This window comes from Schistocerca piceifrons, chromosome 1 (assembly GCF_021461385.2).
Source record: "Schistocerca piceifrons isolate TAMUIC-IGC-003096 chromosome 1, iqSchPice1.1, whole genome shotgun sequence".
NCBI classification, from domain to species: Eukaryota; Metazoa; Arthropoda; class Insecta; order Orthoptera; family Acrididae; genus Schistocerca; species Schistocerca piceifrons.
The window spans coordinates 730400342-730420749 of NC_060138.1; the positions used below are offsets into that span (position 1 = coordinate 730400342).

The window sequence follows — 20408 nt, forward strand, 5'->3', positions numbered from 1 at the left end:
GTTATGGGACCATTGCATTTCACAATATATATAAATGACCTAGTAGATAGTGTTGGAAGTTCCATGCGGCTTTTTGCGGATGATGCTGTAGTATACAGAGAAGTTGCAGCATTAGACAATTGTAGCGAAATGCAGGAAGATCTGCAGCGGATAGGCACTTGGTGCAGGGAGTGGCAACTGTCCCTTAACATAGACAAATGTAATGTATTGCGAATACACAGAAAGAAGGATCCTTTATTGTATGATTATATGATAGCGGAACAAACACTGGTAGCAGTTACTTCTGTAAAATATCTGGGAGTATGTGTGCGGAACGATTTGAAGTGGAATGATCGTATAAAATTAATTGTTGGTAAGGCGGGTACCAGGTTGAGATTCATTGGGAGAGTGCTTAGAAAATGTAGTCCATCAACAAAGGAGGTGGCTTACAAAGCACTCGTTCGACCTATACTTGAGTATTGCTCATCAGTGTGGGATCCGTTCCAAATCGTTTTGACGGAGGAGATAGAGAAGATCCAAAGAAGAGCGGCGCGTTTCGTCACAGGGTTATTTGGTAACCGTGATAGCATTACGGAGATGTTTAAGAAACTCAAGTGGCAGACTCTGCAAGAGAGGCGCTCTGCATCGCGGTGTAGATTGCCCGCCAGGTTTTGAGAGGGTGCGTTTCTGGATGAGGTATCGAATATATTGCTTCTCCCTACTTATACCTCCCGAGGAGATCACGAATGTAAAATTAGAGAGATTAGAGCGCGCACGGAGGCTTTCAGACAGTCGTTCTTCCCGCGAACCATACGCGACTGGAACAGGAAAGGGAGGTAATGACAGTGGCACGTAAAGTACCCTCCGCCACACACCGTTGGGTGGCTTGCGGAGTATAAATGTAGATGTAGATGTAGAAACTAGGGGGTAGCAAACAGGCAGCACCACTACCCAGTGTCCTAGAGTTTCTGCTTCCTTTTGAATTGTTTCCATTTATTCTTAACTTTTCTGTCTGTGTCTAGTGCCTGCTTGTAGCAAGTGACCTTCATCTTAGTTAAAGTTTTCATAGCTAATATGAATTTGCGTTGAGTTCTTCTATTTCAAAAGCATTGTAAGCAGCTCTTGAAACGGCATCTTGAGGTAGCCAAATCCAGGACATCATAATGTGATGAGGAGGAAGTAAGGCTAAATAAATCCTCCCAGTGCATTTTTATAAAATACTGGTGACTGCTGGCATGTGATTTTTGGAACTCGTGAAGAGGGACACCCTTGTTCCCCGTCATAAAAGTTCACTGAATTTTGGTTTATTCCTCTCATGAAATATATTTGATTTGTGTGCAGTGTTCTGACATGTTGTTGCAGTCTTATATTCACAAGACGTGTAAGAAAGACCCAGGAGTGCATGGACATCCTGCGTTTCTGAATCCAGGAAGTCAATGTACTCACCTGTTTCCACTGTATATTCAGGTTTTGTCACTCTGCCTTTGACAGTGAAATCTTGTCGAGGATGGAAGTTCAAAAGACTTTCTAACACAAATAGCATGTCTTTATATATTTTTCAGTTTTGATAAGATACAGCTAATTCATCTCTAACTGTACAGAAAGGAACACTACTTACATAAGTATCTGAAGTCCTGACATTAGAAAGACATTTCAGTCAGTTTTTTCTGTTCTGTCCTAATATCAGTCTGCATTGTTATAGCACCTGTTTGTACTTGGTGGTGCAGGTGCTGCTCCGACTTGGAACAACGTCTCATGGAGTAAACACAAAGCCCTCACAGATACCCCAATTCGTAGTGATAATGCCACTCTTGCACAACATTTGAAGACACATATGGTCCCTCTGTACACAAGTCACAAGCAAAACAGATAACACAGTCCTCCAAACAGCTTCCTATTCTTCTTAATGTGCTTGCTCAGAGAATCAAGAACACCCACAGTTTAAAATCTAATTTTCGCGTTTCTGGTTGTCATGTCTGACGGACTTTGCTTTATTGTGGATGTATGTTTTATGGATCTGTTAGAAGATTTGTGTCAATTCCTCATAGTGTTTTAATCCTATAAAATACATTCTGCACAACTGGTATCTGCACATCATATCATAACTTACCCACACTTAGATTGTGTTTTTAATTATGTGACTGACACCATTGGTTTATTCCTGGGCTGAATCAGATCACTAATTTATCATATTAACAAGCCCTGAATTGTATTAAAACTGACGAAGTAGAAGAAAAATGTTCCAGAACATAAAATTTAAAGCAGTAGTTGAATATTGGTTTGAAGAATGTAAGAATTTGGTTACCAGATATTCAAGTAGCACAAAAGATGTTCGTCACAGACAAGGGTATTGTCAGGGGTACCCTAGGGAAGTGTGATAGGTTGTTCTTAGTCCCTGTTTACAAGGTGTTTCAGAAGTGTTGCAACAAACTACTAGGGGAGATGCGGCACATCATAAGGGTTGAGAATTGCATAGCAACCCATGGCTCTGAACATGAGGGATAAGTGTAGCACCGGTTGAAGATCGGAAAGAAAACAAGCAGATTGATTGCAACACATGCTTGAAGTTTGCACCATCAGATACCAAGCATGCCTGGCACTGATGGAGCACTGACTGCCCGACCCGCTCAAACACACCATAAGTTTCTTCGATTGTAGCAGCTGCACAGATGATTGTTGCAATGAAATCTGTTTCAGGCTCCACAGGGTTGCGATACATCGCAATGTTATAGAGCTATATACATGTCGTACATCATGTTTGCACTCTTTATGTCCAATAACTGTTTCAAATGAATCACTCTCTTGTTTCCTTTCCGATGTTCAACCTCTGCTACTACTTACTCCAGATGTTTGCGTGCGTGGCTTGCTAATTAGTTTTTAATACTTACCATATGCCACACCTTTAGAGAAAAGAGAACCATGTGTATGAATATCAAGAGCTCAGATGGAAAACCAGTCCTTAGCAAAGAAAGGGTAGCAGAACGGTGGAAGGAGTATATAGAGGATGTATAGAAAGGCAGTCTACTTGAGGACAATATTATGGAAATGGAAGAGGACATAGACGAACATGAAATGGGGGATATGATACTGTGTGAAGAATTTGACAAAGCACTGAAGACCTAAGTCAAAACAGGGCCGCGCCAGTAGACAACATCCCATTAGAACTGGGAGAGCCAGCCATGACAAAACTCTTACATCTGGTGAGCAGGACATGTGAGACAGGCGAAATTCTGTCAGACTTCAAGAAGAATATAATAATTCAAATCCCAAAGAAAGCAGATACTGTGACAGGTGTGAAAATTACTGAACTATCAGTTTAGTAAGTCACGGTTGCAAAATACTAACACGAATTCCCTACAGGTGAATGGGAAGACAGGTAGAAGCCAACCTTGGGGAAGATCGGTTGGATTCCGTAGAAATGTTGGAACACGCAAGGCAATACTGACCCTACGACTTATCTTAGAAGATAGGTTAAGGAAAGGCAATCCTAATGTGTAGCATTTGTAGACTTAGAGAAAGCTTTTGAAAATGTTGACAGGAATACTCTCTTTCAAATTGTGAAGGTGGCAGGCGTAAAATAGAGGAAGTGAAAGGCTGTTAACAATTATAAAGAAACCAGATGGCATTTATAAGAGTCGAGGGCATGAGATGGAAGCAGTGATTGAGAACAGAGTGACTCTTTGCCTTTTAATATGTCTGCTTGTGTCTGTATATGTGTGGATGGATATGTGTGCGAGTGTATACCCGTCCTTTTTTCCCCCTAAGATAAGTCTTTCCACTCCTGGGATTGGAATGACTCCTTACCCTCTCCCTTAAAACCCACATCCTTTCGTCTTTCCCTCTCCTTCCCTCTTTCCTGATGAAGCAGCCGTTGGTTGCGAAAGCTAGAATTTTGTATGTATGTTTGTGTTTGTTTGTGTGTCTATCGACCTGCCAGCGCTTTTGCTTGGTAAGTCTCATCATCTTTGTTTTTAGATATATTTTTCCTACGTGGAATGCTTCCCTCTATAATTCCCTCTATTATATATATATGGAGGCCTTGGAAGGAAGCAGAGAAATTCTCAACTGCGATGCTGTAAGCTTGTTTATCACAAGCCCATTGGATGTCTGCAATATCTTGGTGAAGCTTGTCTTTCAGTTGCTTTCTCACTCATAAAAACAAGAAAAACTTAAGGCAAGGGGTTGGGCGAATATGGCGGGTGTGGGATGGTGATAACCGACTGTCTGGTCAGATGCTCAGTAACAGATAAGTAGTCTGGGTTCTTGCATTGTCATGCAGTAAGAACCAGTCCTGAGAAGGCCACAAACCAGGGTGGCGACGTTGAATTGCTTGTCATAAATGTCACAAGACTTAGATGTAAAAAGTTTGGTTCACTATATGACATGGAGGAACAGACTCATAATGAACGATGCTTTACCATCAAAGAATGCAATCAGCATTGTCTTTGTTGTCGAATGTTGTCATTTGATTTTTAGGCGAGTGATCCAGGACTCCACCATGCAGCACTTTAATGCTTCATGTGAGGGTCATGCTGGAAGCACCAACTTTCATTGCCAGCAATAATCTTTGACATAAATTTGGGATCATGTCTGGCTCTTTCCAGTAGTTCAGAAGAAATTCTTCATCTTTCCTCTTAGTATTTATTAATATTTAGTATCAAAAACAGTCTTAATCACAATTTATTTACTACGGTGACCGGTTTCAACCACTACTGTGGTCATCTTCAGACCTACAAGTCGTATACAAGCTTTAATTAGAGGGCTGCACACATTAAAGAAAAAACATAACGTTATAAAGCTATAAGACGATGAATTACCAATGAGTATGGACCTCCTTCTGCTGGAGAATTGCTACTGGAGAAACCAATGCACATCTTACTGTATGTAATGGCGGCTCTGCCTACTTCTGATGGAATGATGTCAAACTAACCAATGGGTTAAGATTGAATAACGGTGTAAAATTTCTTAGTTAAAAGAACATTGTCAAGAAAGGAAAATAAACACACACTAAACTTAGCTTATTTAATAGCTATTGTCAATTAAAAAGCATTAAAAATATTTAAACATGTAGGATAAATGAATTTTGTTTTGACAGTACATGGGTTGCCCTCTCAAGACCTGTTAGTGAACCATTTGGAACCACTGGTTGCCATGGTGAAGTTGGACGCCATTCCAAAGATGTGGCAGCAGCCTGCTTGACAATGTCCTTTTAACTAAGAAATTTTACATTGTTATTCGACCTATAACCCATTGGTTAGTAATGACGTCATTCCATCAGAAGTGGACGGAGCCTCCATTATATATAGGAAGATGTGCACTGGTTTCTCCAGCAGAAGGAGGTCCTTACTCATTGGTAATTCATCGTTTTATAGCTTTATAAGTTGATGTATTTTCTTAAATGTATGTAGCCCTCTAATTAAAGCTTTGTGTACAACTTGTAGGTCTGTAGATGACCACAGTAGTGATGGAAACAGATCACCATAAAGGTAAATTGTGATCAAGACTGTTTTTGATAATAAATATTTGTAACACTTTGATCACTGTTCACTCCCACAATGTATCCAAAAGTAATTTTCTCATTGTGTTCGCCTGTTAGTGTGTGAGGGACAAGTTTTGCATTAAGTTTCCATTTCCCTAAATTTTCCTGTAAAATCTTATGACACACATCACGATTCAAATTAAGTTGTTCTGATATTGCACGCACAGCTATGTGATGATCTTCTTGCAATAACTGTTTTACACGCTCTACGTTTGTGTTATATTCTGTAGACAGGTGACCAGCTTTGGGATCATCTTGCACAGAATCTCTGCCTTCATGAAACCTATTGTGCCACTTGAAAGCACGACTTCTTGAAAGTGCTTAATTATTTTCCATATTTCAGAAGGGGTTTTCAAAAGCTTAATGCAGAACTTAATATTCACTCTTTGCTTGCAATCTGCATCTGTTGTGTCACTGTAACTAATGCACCAAGAATCCAAACAGCATGTTGGTAAGCACGGCCCAACTACCTAGTGAGTTTGCACATGGCCAAGGTTGTTTTGAGCATGCACACATATGAAGTAACATAAAAACAACATTAATTCCTTTTTAGTATTGCAAACTCAAAAATAAGAAACCTGTTCTGGAACTTTTCTGGTAATGGGAGTATAATGCTTTAATCTAAGTAATCTTGAATCATTTTCCGTGCTCTCATTTGTGTTTTAATTGTTGTAGGTTGCAGACATAGTGTTAGTTTCACATTTCAAATTTTGACTTCCAGATTACATCATCTTACATAATGCGGTTGTGTACTGTTGAAAGCGTTTGTAATGGAATCGTCTGTAGACAAATTAACAAAACATGGGAGTCACTTGGAAATGAAACAACACTGCAGTATGATGACTCTAGTAATTCTCTACACATATACATCACAGGAAATGCTTGTCAAGGTGCTCAAGGTGAGAAGCATTTTATTGTTATTTTGCTTCTTATAATTAATTTATTCCATTAATATGATCAGGTAAGTAAAATTGTGAAATTTTTGGATTTATTGCCTGCATATTAAATAAAACAATAAAATTATTCCCTAGCTAATTTTAACCATGGTCATAAAGCTCAAAAATTAGAGGAGAATTGGTAGGTATTGTTGAATAAAACAAATAGTTGCTGGTATTAATTGAGTGATCTAAAACATAAATTTAGCTCTTTTTGGTGGTTTTTTTCTTTCATTTATGAATTCATATTGGAGGTAGACAGTACAGCAGTCTTTAGTATAGGGTTTTGCTGCTATTGAGGGATGAGGGATGAGGACAGTTAGATAATGTCGGAAGGAAGCAAGTTAAAAACACATATGTGGTTGAGTTATTGTATTGTCAACTGAGCAGGTTAGCGCAGTGCTCAAGACATTAGGTTTTTCTTTTGATAGCACGAGGTCCAAGTCTGCATTTTGTCAACATGGCTCAGGTTTTAGTATAACCTCAGGGAAATACCAGAATAGTTTTGAAATGCCGTCCTCCCAAAATTGGGTAGAATTCTAGCTTAATGGGTTGAGTTCTAATAAGATGCAAGTGACATGAGAAAAAAAAAGAGTATTCACAGCTGCATCCTGTTGCCCCATTGAAGAGCAGCATAAGGAAGAAGCAAAATAACATGTTACATACATGACCTACTGTGGTTGGGACTGAGCAGTCAGTTGAAAGCTCAAATATGGGATATAGATTCAAAGTGAGAAAAATGTTACTAGTAACATGAAGGAAGAAAACTTGTAGCTGCAGTGATATTAAATTGATGGGAAATACCAGCTTATAAAAAGCATACAGGAAAGTGTATCTTGATGAATAACAATGTCCAGCAACAGTGTTGGATTAAAAGCAAAATAAATTGTGTACAAAATGCCTTTCATAAAAGGCTAAACACAAACAACTGGAAATGATTCTTATACAAAGAAGTGTGAAGTTACACAGTGGTGGTGGTTGTGGCTACATGTGATATTCCAGGTGACCAAGTGCAGATCAATCAAAGGATCACATACCCACTCCTCATGGCCAAAGGTTACTTAACAAAGTGCTCTTTCAGGAGGAAACCAGTTGCACTGCTTGGGCTCCTAAACACTCCACGGGGGTTCAGTTGTATTCAGAACAGGGAACTGAGGGGGCAGACATGGTGTTATTCTTCATCATTGTGTTTATTAAACCTGTCTGCAGCAAATCCAGAACTGTCATGGGAGCAAAATTGTCTTCTTGAGCCCAGGGTGTTCACCTGAGAACATGGTTAGCAGCATAAAGTGAGAATTTTAAGCTCAAACATTTGCTTAATCTTGCATTGTAGCTTACCCATGCAGGATGACAAGTGGACCAAGACCACAGTATGACAACATGCCTCATGGCACCACATGAACCCTCATTGTGCTTCACTGAAGGACAGATGATACAGTCCAAATGATAGGCTTCAGCTAGCTTACACCAAATGTAAATATGTTCATGTATCATGAAGAAATTAAGACAGTCAGATGACAGTTTCCTTTTGTAGTTGTATAATTTGTGTGCTGACAACACTAATTTCACTATTTCAAAGTATTGCATGGTGTAATCAGCGGTTCTGAAACAACCATGTTATTGTGAATGTTTGCAACATTCGTTTCATACCAGATAGTTTTCATCATGCATTGTAGATATTTATTTATCTCAGATGTTGACTGGTGTGCTTGCTGTCTGCAATCTGCTTCAAAATGCTATTATCTCCATTAGTTAGCAGCTTCAATTTTGAACAAATGATGTGTTTTTCTGGAGTGTTCTTCATGTTCGATGTATAGTATCATTACAGTTGACATGGTAATTCTCCCAATAACAGTAAGAATGATAGTTTTCATTACTGAAGCTCATGCAACAATAGACATAAATGAAATTTCAACACCACAGTATCTTACAGCTGTCACTGATAGAAAGAGTGTGATGTGTGTACATTCTCACCTGCTAGTTGGCAGTCTTCAACACAGGAGGATGGGCGACACAATAGATTTTTTTTTAATACAGTTAATACACAGGGGTACATATCATGTTAGCCATTCCCTGTAGACTGGACTATAATACGTGTTTTAATGTTCTATTGGATTCCCATTTGCCCCCCCCCCCCCCCCCCTGTCAGTTGAAAGCACTAATATTCATATTACCATGCTCATGATAACAGTAATAAATAATTTAATTCTCAGTTTTAGCACTTTTCTAAATTGTATTTAGACATGCTACAGAAATTCAGTTAATGATCTTTATTTCATATATTACTCCACTATATAAAAGAATGTCTTCTTCTCAGATGTCATTACTAATACCAGAGAGCACTTACCTACATTGGCATATAACTTTCAGATGTTGCCACATTGAGTACAGTGTTCATCTTCTGGCTCAGACGTCCTTCTTGTTCAGTGCCAAAACATATGTACAAACAGCCTACATATGACGTCATTTAGTGCTTACATTTAAGAGAAATAATTTCTGTAGTAAATGTCATCAATATTGAGATTGTTAGCCTCATTTTTTGTGACAATTTCACATGCTTGTGGTCTTAAGCAATAACTAAGTAAAATATCTTTGGAACTGTGCTCCAAAGAAACAAAGTTCAGTAGGACCACAAGACTAGGTAACTGAATCATCAGAGGGTACGGTACAGTAAATTAATATGCATTGATATGTATATTATTGAACTGAATAGTTTAATTGGCAGTGATCAGTGGACTATAGAGGCAATTCAGTCTAAAGATATCTCCATTTTCAAACTGACCCCACAAATGTGTGTGTGTTCCATTAAATTTGGGAAAATCAAAATTGCTCTTCTGGTGGGAGTCTGGGAGATAGCATTATGGTGCAGGGAGTGAGAGTACAAATTTGATGTCAAATTTAAAATGAAATTGGTAAGAAAGGCTCAAGGAATACACTGCAAGATATGTTTGCATTAATAGATGTTAAGGTAATTTATAGAAGATGCTACACATAAATGTATTCACTATCTTTACAAAAAGTGTAGCTCCTTCCTTTTTGCCTGCTGTCAGTGTGTGCAGTGAAGTATAATAGCGGAACAAATGTCTTTTTTTTTTTGGCAAGGGCCACAAGGGAGAAGTTGGGACACTATGTATTTACTTTGTACAGAGGGTACCAGGCCATCTGATATTCATTGTCGGACAGACTGTAGCAATTGATCTATATCAGGAACAGTAGAGCTGGAAGTGGTTTATGCTTAAATAAGGAGATTGGGCAACATTCCATGACATAGTCAAATTATATAATTGCTCATAATAAGGAAGGTTTTATGAAATATTTGATTGAGACAACCAGGTGAATTTATTGAGCAGGCGCCTGACAAATAACTGATGGTACCTACTGTTAGAATTCACTCCAGGGGACAAAGTATAAGCATAGCACCATACTGTCACACACACAATCTCCAATAAAAGGTGTCTTGGATTCTGAACAAAGGAATGCGTTTTGTTTTCTCACAGTGTCCAATGTTATACTTCCAACATAGCAGAAAAACTTCTTAAGGCTTAGGATATGAGGCACTTGATTGCCCTACTGGAAATGTTGACTTTTACACGAATGTGATATCACTTTTTCATGCCCTCCCAGAAATAGTAGGGCTACAGTAAGGGAATAGATACAGATAAGGGAATATGGTTCAAGTATTGTCCCACAGTGGGACAATATCACAGAAAATCTGGAGAGTATGTAAAAGTATAGTTCATGTTCTGTAAAACCCTCCTATTTTCAACAGGATGTTAATTACCCATCAGGACCACAACTCAATATTTTGGTAATTATTGATTTCAATTCATTTAACGAATGATCTTTAGTCTTGCAATAAGACTGTATTGAACCTCATCAGTAAACATACCATAAACAATAATTATTTCTAAGGCTTAAAAGTGCATGTGATAGTCTCTACAGGCGAGTGATAACAGCAATCTGTTACCAACATACTTCATTGTACTAGTGAACAACAAAATGGTAGCTAGGACAAGATAGGTCAATTCTCCTACCTCCTCATTTCCCCCTCATTGGTAAGTGCCAGTGAGAAGCCTTTGGCCTAGTGCAGCTTAGTCCATAACTCTAAGCACACACTGTAATCTTAGTTTCATTTCTGCCCCATGTGCCACACAGATAGCATTGTAGGAAGCAACTACTGAATGAATGCTTATTGTTAGTAGGTTCAGTGTGACAACACTGTGCTTCATCTTGCTGCTGCAAGCATGGCTTTGCAATAGTTCACCACATTCCACATGACTAGTGCAGACCAAAGGCTTCCAACCTGCGACGACTGAGGTGTAGGGCGAGATGAGGAGGGGAAAACATACAGAAAAGGTGGAAGGGAGTACCTTCTATACTTGCCCTCCAGCTGCCAGTTTCGCTGCTCACTAGTATAATATAATGGTGTACGCAATAGGTATGGATTATTTTAAGAGACCTACACTTGTGAAATTAATTTATATGGCAAAAAACTCAGTTTTTCCACTCAGTTCTTTCTTTTACTCCAAGGAAACATATCTTTTCTTGTTTCTTGGTAGGTAAAAACTCGAGTGCTCACATACAAATTATGTGCAGTGATGCTGCGACTGCGAGAGACCCGTATATAATGAGTGTAAGTAAAACCTGCCATTACTGTTACTCTTTAATTAGTTGCTGTTGTTTCACCTGCAAGGTAGGTGGTGAGCTTTCTTGGTAATTCAGTAAAAAGAATATGGAATTGGTAGGTATATTATGGTTACAGAGAATGCTATACTTCTGTAATATGTGCATGCTTTGGCTTGAGATTTTATGCAAGGTTCTATCTGTTTCCAAACATATGGAATGGAAAACAGTAGAAAAATGGACAAACTAATTGGCAAACAAAAATGTTCCAGTAGAATTCCAACAAATTAGACATGACATTTTTCCACATAATGATTTTTGACCTTTGAAAGAATAGTACCATCATTCCTTTCTTCTGCTTGTTTGAAATAGAGGTAGTTGTGATACGCAAATAATGTTTTGACCATCATCTGCCCATATTACATCATAGTACTAAAGCCGTAGGTAGTTTGCGTGGGAAACCTTGAATTCTCAGGGAATTCTGGAAGACTACAGAAAATTCAACTGTAACATGACTGCAACAAATGTATAGAGTCATTTCATTACACGTTGTAGTTATTGTGTTGTGAGTTATTAAGTAAAGGAATGCAAAGCAGAACATTGAATTATTATAATATTTGTCAGTTTTCTACCAGCACACTCACCAATCTGAGGAGCCGTTATTGTTGCCCTTGGGCTCCTAGTCTGTCAGGCCAGTTTGCTACTGATTGATCATCAGTGTCATGTCCATACCAATGCAGCGGAGTTGGGGGTTTTAATTTAACATGCAAACACTTGCTGTTTATTGACAGAAGAGAGAAAAACCAAAGGATTTATGAAGCTTGAAATGTTGAAGAATGCTGACCTAGTAGCAGAATTGACTGCAAATTACACCCAACAAAGCCCTTTTTCCTTTCCCTATTCAGTAGCGAAGATTCAGATTCAGAAGTGAAGAAATTTTACTGTCTCAATGTTTTTAAGCGGTTCGAGAAGAGCATAAATTTATATACAAAATATTTCAGTATCTTGTTACCAGTCCATCTGCAAAAGCTTTTAAGTAATTTTGATCATAGCTTTTTGATTTGAGTGAGGACCAGTTGCATAAGTGTGTTTAAAATACTTGTGGAAAAGAATCAACTTTGCTGAACTTGAGCTGATGCTGTAATTTCACATATTAACCATGAATGATTGGTGCATTTAAAACTTACTGATGTGCAGAAAAACAGTTTCTACAATTTCTAGAGATTCAAAATGAAAAATCTGTGAACTTTGTCTGCACATTTAAACTACTATTATTTTCTTCCTCTCCAATCACTGTCAAATGTTGGGTATAACTTTATGCAAACACAATATCTGTTCAGATTTATTTCTTTAATCGTATGCCTAGGGCCCCTTGTCGGGTAGACCGTTCACCAGGTGCCTATCTTTCAATTTGACGCCATTTTGGCAACCTGCAGTTGATGAGGAGGATGATGATTACAGCACAACACCCAGTCCTTAGACTTAGAGAAAGCTTTTGACAATGTTGACTGGAATACTCTCTTTCAAATTCTAAAGGTGGCAGGGGTAAAATACAGGGAGCGAAAGGCTATTTACAATTTGTACAGAAACCAGATGGCAGTTATAAGAGTCGAGGGACATGAAAGGGAAGCAGTGGTTGGGAAGGGAGTAAGACAGGGTTGTAGCCTCTCCCCGATGTTATTCAATCTGTATATTGAGCAAGCAGTAAAGAAACAAAAGAAAAGTTCGGAGTAGGTATTAAAGTTCATGGAGAAGAAATAAAAACTTTGAGGTTCGCCGATGACATTGTAATTCTGTCAGAGACAGCAAAGGACTTGGAAGAGCAGTTGAACGGAATGGACAGTGTCTTGAAAGGAGGATATAAGATGAACATCAACAAAAGCAAAACGAGGATAATGGAATGTAGCCAAATTAAATCGGGTGATGCTGAGAGAATTAGATTAGGAAATGAGACACTTGAAGTAGTAAAGGAGTTTTGCTATTTAGGGAGTAAAATAACTGATGATGGTCGAAGTAGAGAGGATATAAAATGTAGACTGGCAATGGCAAGGAAAGCGTTTCTGAAGAAGAGAAATTTGTTAACATCGAGTATACATTTAAGTGTCAGGAAGTCGTTTCTGAAAGTATTTGTATGGAGTGTAGCCCTGTATAGAAGTGAAACATCGATGATAACTAGTTTGGACAAGAAGAGAATAGAAGCTTTCGAAATGTGGTGCTACAGAAGAATGCTGAAGATAAGGTAGGTAGATCACGTAACTAATGAGGAGGTATTGAATAGGATTGGAGAGAAGAGAAGTTTGTGGCACAACTTGACTAGAAGAAGGGATCGGTTGGTAGGACATGTTTTGAGGCATCAAGGGATCACAAATTTAGCATTGGAGGGCAGCGTGGAGGGTAAAAATCGTAGAGGGAGACCAAGAGATGAATACACTAAGCAGATTCAGAAGGATGTAGGTTGCAGTAGGTACTGGGAGATGACACAGGATAGAGTAGCATGGAGAGCTGCATCAAACCAGTCTCAGGACTGAAGACCACAACAACCCAGTCCTTGGGCGGAGAAAATTCCCCGACCCAGCTGGGAATCGAACCCGGGCCCAGAGGATTTACAATCCATCACTCTGACCATTCAGCTACTGGGGGGTGGACAATCTGTTCAGCTAAAAAGTTGCAACAGCCAAGATTGCATAAATAAGACTTTATTTTTGGTAACCTCTTTTGAATGTTGTAACTATCATAGTCTGGTCTTGAAAAATCTTTTGTTGCAGAACGTATTCCATTGTGAGTTAGTCCTCACACCATTTTGTCATTATAGTGGATAAAATAGGTTTGTCAAAATTAAAACCATTTACAGTTAAAAAGACTTCGTGCACATTGGCATGTCTGCATATGTAGCACTCACAGAGGCTAGTTACTTCTTAAAGTGTATGATATACAATAAAATGCACATTTGTCCATATGGTTACTTTCGCATGATATGGCACATACATCATGGACCCACCTTAGCTAAAGTATACGGTGCAACTGTATACTTGCATCACATTATGTATTAGAGTTGCACTGCCTGCTAGAATTGCAACGTATACTTTGGCTAACGTAGATCTATAATGTATGTAACATGTCGCACAAACTTAAACTGATGAATAGCTAAGCATTTAAAGAATTAACAAGTCTCTGTCGCTGCTAGATATGCCAACACACCCGTGTGCAAAAGGTGCTATGTAACTGTAAATGGTTTTGCTTATAAACTGCAAAAAGGTGGGAAATTAATGGGGAAGGACCTGGATAAGCTGAAAGAACCAGAGGTTGGCAAGAATTTGAGAGGAAGCATTAGGCAATGATTGATTAGAACAGGGAAAAGGAATACAATAGAAGATGAATGGGTGCTTTGAGAGATGAAATAGTGAAAACAGCAGAGGATAAAACAGGTAAAAAGACAAGGCCTAGTAGAAATCTTTGGATATCACAGGAAATACTGAATTTATTTGATGACGAGAAAATATAAAAATTAAGCAAATGAAGCAGGTAAAAGGAAACACAAACATCTAAAAAAATGAGTTGGCAGGCAGGTACAACTAGAGGACAAACATAAGGATTTGGAAGCATATTTCTCTATGGGAAAGGTAGATACCACATACAGGAAAATTAAGGAGGCAAGAAAAGAAAAGAAAAGCGGATGTATGACTGTCAAGAACTGAGATGAGAAAGTAGTACTAAGCTGTAAAGGGAAAGCTGAAAGGTGGAAGGGGTATATAGAAGGTCTGTACAAGAGAAATGAGCTTGAAGACAATATTATAGAAATAGATGAGAATGCAGATGAAGGTGAGATTGAAAACATGGTGCTGTGAGAAGAATTTGATAGAGTACTGGAAGACCTACATCGAAAAAAGGCACTGGAATTAGATGGCATTCTGTCAGAACTACTGCTAGCCTTGGGATAGTCAGCCATGACAAAAATCTTCCATCTGGTGTGGGAGATGGAAGAGACAGCTGAAATACCATGAGACACCAAGAGGAGTGCAATAATTCCTGTTACAAAAAAAAGCAGGTGCTGTCAGATGTGAATATAATCGAACTATCAGTTTAATAAGTCATGCTTGCAAAATACTAAAACAAATTCTTTACAGAAGAATGAAAAAACTGGTAGAAGCCAACCTTGGGGAAGATCATTTTGGATTCTGGAGAAATGTGGGAATACACCCCATGATTCTCCTTACAAAGTGGGTTGAGGAAAGGCAAACATACGTTGATAGCATTTGTATACTTACAAGATAGCTTTTGACATGGTTGACCGGAATACGGTCTTCAAAATTATGAAGGTACTAGGGGTAAAATATAGGCAGCAAAAAGCTACATACAATTTCCACAGAAACCAGAGGGCAGTTACAAGAGGGGAGGGGCACGAAAGGGAAGCATTGGGTGCGAAGGGATAGAGATAGTTTTGTAGCCTGTTGCTGATACTACTCAATCTGCACATTGAACAAAGTAAACCAAAGAAAACTTCGGAGTAGAAATTTCAGTTCACAAAGAAGAAATAAAAACTTTGAGGTTTTCCGATGACATTGCAATTCTGTCAGACACAGCGAAGGAATGGACGATGTCTTGAAAGGAGGATATAAGATGAACATCAATGATAGTGGAATGTGGGAATTAGATTAGGAGACGAGATACTAAAAGTAATAGAGTTTCGTTATTTGGGTATTAAAATAACTTATCCTTTCTACTTCAGTAGAGAGGATATAAAATGTAGATGGGCAACCAAAAAAAAAAAAAAATAGCATTTCTAATAAAGAGTAATTTATTAACAATGAATGTAGACTTAAGTGTTGTTGTTGTTGTGGTCTTCAGTCCTGAGACTGGTTTGATGCAGCTCTCCATGCTACTCTATCCTGTGTCATCTCCCAGTACCTACTGCAACCTACATCCTTCTGAATCTGCTTAGTGTATTCATCTCTTGGTCTCCCTCTACGATTTTTACCCTCCACGCTGCCCTCCAATGCTAAATTTGTGATCCCTTGATGCCTCAAAACATGTCCTACCAACCGATCCCTTCTTCTAGTCAAGTTGTGCCACAAACTTCTCTTCTCTCCAATCCTATTCAATACCTCCTCATTAGTTACGTGATCTACCTACCTTATCTTCAGCATTCTTCTGTAGCACCACATTTCGAAAGCTTCTATTCTCTTCTTGTCCAAACTAGTTATCATCGATGTTTCACTTCTATACAGGGCTACACTCCATACAAATACTTTCAGAAACGACTTCCTGACACTTAAATGTATACTCGATGTTAACAAATTTCTCTTCTTCAGAAACGCTTTCCTTGCCATTGCCAGTCTACATTTTATATCCTCTCTACTTCGACCATCATCAGTTATTTTACTCCCTAAATAGCAAAACTCCTTTACTACTTCAAGTGTCTCATTTCCTAATCTAATTCTCTCAGCATCACCCGATTTAATTTGGCTGCATTCCATTATCCTCGTTTTGCTTTTGTTGATGTTCATCTTATATCCTCCTTTCAAGACACTGTCCATTCCGTTCAACTGCTCTTCCAAGTCCTTTGCTGTCTCTGACAGAATTACAATGTCATCGGCGAACCTCAAAGTTTTTATTTCTTCTCCATGAACTTTAATACCTACTCCGAACTTTTCTTTTGTTTCTTTACTGCTTGCTCAATATACAGATTGAATAACATCGGGGAGAGGCTACAACCCTGTCTTACTCCCTTCCCAACCACTGCTTCCCTTTCATGTCCCTCGACTCTTATAACTGCCATCTGGTTTCTGTATAAATTATAAATAGCCTTTCGCTCCCTGTATTTTACCCCTGCCACCTTCAGAATTTGAAAGAGAGTATTCCAGTTAACATTGTCTAAAGCTTTCTCTAAGTCTACAAATGCTAGAAACGTAGGTTTGCCTTTTCTTAATCTTTCTTCTAAGATAAGTCGTAAGGTTAGTATTGCCTCGCGTGTTCCAACATTTCTACGGAATCCAAACTAATCTTCCCCGAGTTTTGCTTCTACCAGTTTTTCCATTCGTCTGTAAAGAATTCGCATTAGTATTTTGCAGCTGTGACTTATTAAACTGATAGTTCGGTAATTTTCACATCTGTCAACACGTGCTTTCTTTGGGATTGGAATTATTATATTCTTCTTGAAGTCTGAGGGTATTTCACCTGTCTCATACATCTTGCTCACCAGATGGTAGAGTTTTGTCATGACTGGCTCTCCCAAGGCCGTCAGTAGTTCTAATGGAATGTTGTCTACTCCCGGGGCCTTGTTTCGACTCAGGTCTTTCAGTGCTCTGTCAAACTCTTCACGCAGTATCATATCTCCCATTTCATCTTCATCTACATTCTCTTCCATTTCCATAATATTGTCCTCAAGTACATCGCCCTTGTATAGACCCTCTATATACTCCTTCCACCTTTCTGCTTTCCCTTCTTTGCTAAGAACTGGGTTTCCATCTGAGCTCTTGTTATTCATACAAGTGGCTCTCTTTTCTCCAAAGTTCTCTTTAATTTTCCTGTAGGCAGTATCTATCTTACCCCTAGTGAGATAAGCCTCTACATCCTTATATTTGTCCTCTAGCCATCCCTGCTTAGCCATTTTGCACTTCCTGTCGATCTCATTTTTGAGACGTTTGTATTCCTTTTTGCCTGCTTCATTTACTGCATTTTTATATTTTCTCCTTTCATCAATTAAATTCAATATTTCTTCTGTTACCCAAGGATTTCTACTAGCCCTCGTCTTTTTACCTACTTGATCCTCCGCTGCCTTCACTACTTCATCTCTCAAAGCTACCCATTCTTCTTCTTCTGTATTTCTTTCCGCCATTCCTGTCAATTGTTCCCTTATGCTCTCCCTGAAACTCTGTACAACCTCTGGTTTAGTCAGTTTATCCAGGTCCCATCTCCATAAATTAGCACCTTTTTGCAGTTTCTATCTACAGTTCATAACCAATAGATTGTGGTCAGAGTCCGCATCTGCCCCTGGAAATGTCTTACAATTTAAAACCTGGTTCCTTTTAGTATCTCCAGGATTCTTCCATGTATACAACCTTCTTTTATGAGTCTTGAACCATGTGTTAGCTATGAATAAGTTATGCTCTGTGCAAAATTCTACCAGACGGCTTCCTCTTCTATTTTTTAGCCCCAATCCATATTCACCCACTATGTTTCCTTCTCTCCCTTTTCCTACTGACGAATTCCAGTCACCCATGACCATTAAATTTAATGTTACAAAGTCTTTTCTTAAAATATTTGTGTGGAGTGCAGCCATGTATATAAGTGAAACATCGACGATAAATAGTTTAGACAAGAAGAGAACATAAGCTTTGAAATGTGGTGTTACAGAAGAATGCTGAAGATTAGATGGTTGGATCATGTAACTAATAAGGAGGTACTGAAATAAATTGTGGAAAAAAAGGAATTTGTGGCACAACCAGTCTAGAAGATGGGATTGGTTGATAAGACACATTGTGAGACCTCAAGGGATCACCAGTTTGATATTGGAGGGAGAGAGGCAGGGGTAAAAATTGTAAAAGGAGACGAAGAGATGAGTACAGTAAGCCGATTCAGTAGGACGTAAGCTGCAGTAGTTAATCTTGAGATGAAGAGGCTTCTACAGGATAGAGTAGCCTGGAGAGCTGCATCAAACCAGTCTTCACATTGAAGACCACAACAAGAATGATGGCAACTTGGTATGAGATACTAACTCACAATGGAAAACTTTTATAGCAAAATCATTTTGAAGACCAGAAGATGACAGTTACTACTGTTGCAATCAATTGTCAACAATGACGACTAATTTATGTGACATGGCTACTGCAAGTTTCTTCCCAAGTAAAACCTAGAGCACTCCTAAGTTCTCAGTATTAGAAAATTCAGACAATATCTGTTGATAATATAAAAGAGGAATAAATTCTCATACATCACCATTGTTGCACATCATAATGGTAGGATAGAAAATATGAACAAATTAAATTTCTTCATTTTGGTGTTGGAAATGCACATCCTTCTGACTTTCAAACTACAGAGCGTTGCTGACAGACATAGTAGGCATGTGATGAGAAAAGATTCCACACATGTGGATGTAGGTAATCACCAGTCAAAAAGGATGACCCATCTTCAAAGTATATCTCCTCTGTAGAGTAGGAAACAATAAATGTTGGTACTTCAGGAATGACAACATTTACACCACTTTAGAGTAATGTTGTATATTAAATGGTGCAAGTAATAATTGACACTGTGATGTGGTTTTGCTACGCTGTGTTTCCTTTTAGTATTACTGATATGATTAGGCAAGGAAGTATGAATTAATTCATAATGCTTTATCAGTTCAGTTTTTATTTGTTGTGGAAAGGTTTGGCTAGAATACAGTAGCGAGAGTGGGGAATGAAAGTTTAATTTGAAATTATTCCATACATCAGTTACTGTTTGGTGCTTCAGCTGCTACAAGTGTGTAGGATAACAGTTCGTCACATAACATAAACAATATGTAACCAAGTTCAGCACAGAAGTTTTAGAATTCACATTAAAGAAGAGTGAGTCTATAGTTTTTAATGTTTTCTTCCATGTTTCACTTTAGGTGAATGCCAAATGGTTCCCCTAAGACAACCATGGGATATGCATTGCCTTTTCTATCTTAACATATATGCGTGCAGTAGTTTGTAATAGAGTTATCCTGTTACTCTGTGTCTATCAACAAAACATTAAACACTGACAACCATGACAGTGATAATGTTCCTCTAATAATACTACAACAAATAAACGAGTTGAATTGTAGAATGTGTGAACCAAATCATGACAACTGATGGCTGTAGCCCAAGTCTTCAGAATCAAGATTTAAATGGCTCACTGCTAAGAAATGCTTGTTAAAATTTTTACTTTAAAATAATAATTATTGACTGGATCTTATATTCAATATAAATCCATTAAGATACGGCACCTCTCATTTCCACACTGGAAAGAATATGCACGACTACCAGCAAACTCCTGTATGCTTTCATTTCTTCCCAAATTTGGTACATTTTGTTTGATTGTCAGATGTGCGAGATAAATTACTTTCTGTATTAGACTGTGCAATTTTCAGAATGCCTTTTTATCCAGATGCGAAGGGGCTTAGGAAGCAGTACAGACTAAAGAATACAAGTCACTGGAAAGAAGTGTTACAAAAGTGTGCGCTCTCTCTATCTGTGTGTGTGTGTGTGTGTGTGTGTGTGTGTGTGTGTGTGTGTGTGTGTGTGTGTGTGTGTTAAAATAGCTGTGTTGCACATCCTGAATGAGTAGATTGGGAACTCAACCTGAAGTGAAGGAGGGAGGATTAAAATTGT

At 38.4% G+C, this 20408-nt stretch overlaps 1 protein-coding gene across 2 annotated transcripts in view; it reads left to right on the forward strand.

Moving 5' to 3' along the window:
* LOC124711315 (cation-independent mannose-6-phosphate receptor) overlaps positions 1 to 20408 on the forward strand; it is a 640574-nt gene that overhangs the window by 348236 nt on the left and 271930 nt on the right. For both annotated transcript variants that reach the window (XM_047241343.1, XM_047241335.1), the window contains exons 19-20: positions 6240 to 6417; positions 11013 to 11086. In XM_047241343.1, the coding sequence (XP_047097299.1) occupies positions 6240 to 6417; positions 11013 to 11086 (252 nt within the window). The remainder of the gene's footprint in view (positions 1 to 6239; positions 6418 to 11012; positions 11087 to 20408) is intronic.